We start from the raw sequence: 310 nt of genomic DNA, 5'->3' as shown, positions 1-310 counted from the left end.
GGCCGGCGGCATCGCCTGGGGTGGGAGCTGCCCTGCAGGGCTGCCCATGCTGCCCGCACTCCTCTGCCTGCAGATCTGCACCCTCCTCTTCGCCAGCCTCTACATCCTCTGCCATTTCATCTTAACCCACTTCCAGAAGCACACGGACTTTGCGGCGGTGGGATATGGGAGCTGCTGGGGTCAGGGGCCGTTGGCAGCCACGCTCGGCCTCCCCGGAGTTTGATCCTCCATCGCCTCCCCCGGGAGCAGCGGCACCGCTGCGCTGCTGTGGCATCAGTTGCTGTGGGGCACCTCCCTGGCTGCCACGGTG

General features: G+C 67.1%; 1 protein-coding gene across 1 annotated transcript in view; it reads left to right on the top strand.

Moving 5' to 3' along the window:
* Positions 1 to 73: 73 nt before the first annotated feature.
* LOC104536619 (protein LMBR1L-like) overlaps positions 74 to 310 on the top strand; it is a gene marked incomplete at both ends in the record, with an annotated part of 2,723 nt that continues 2,486 nt past the window's right edge. The window contains one exon of the mRNA XM_010179284.1: positions 74 to 207. Coding sequence (XP_010177586.1) covers positions 74 to 207 — 134 coding nt within the window. The remainder of the gene's footprint in view (positions 208 to 310) is intronic.

This window comes from Mesitornis unicolor, unplaced genomic scaffold (genome assembly GCF_000695765.1).
Source record: "Mesitornis unicolor isolate BGI_N332 unplaced genomic scaffold, ASM69576v1 scaffold39462, whole genome shotgun sequence".
NCBI lineage: Eukaryota > Metazoa > Chordata > Aves > Mesitornithiformes > Mesitornithidae > Mesitornis > Mesitornis unicolor.
The sequence above is the reverse complement of the archived record's forward strand: the minus strand, read 5'-3'. Positions and strand labels throughout refer to the sequence as shown.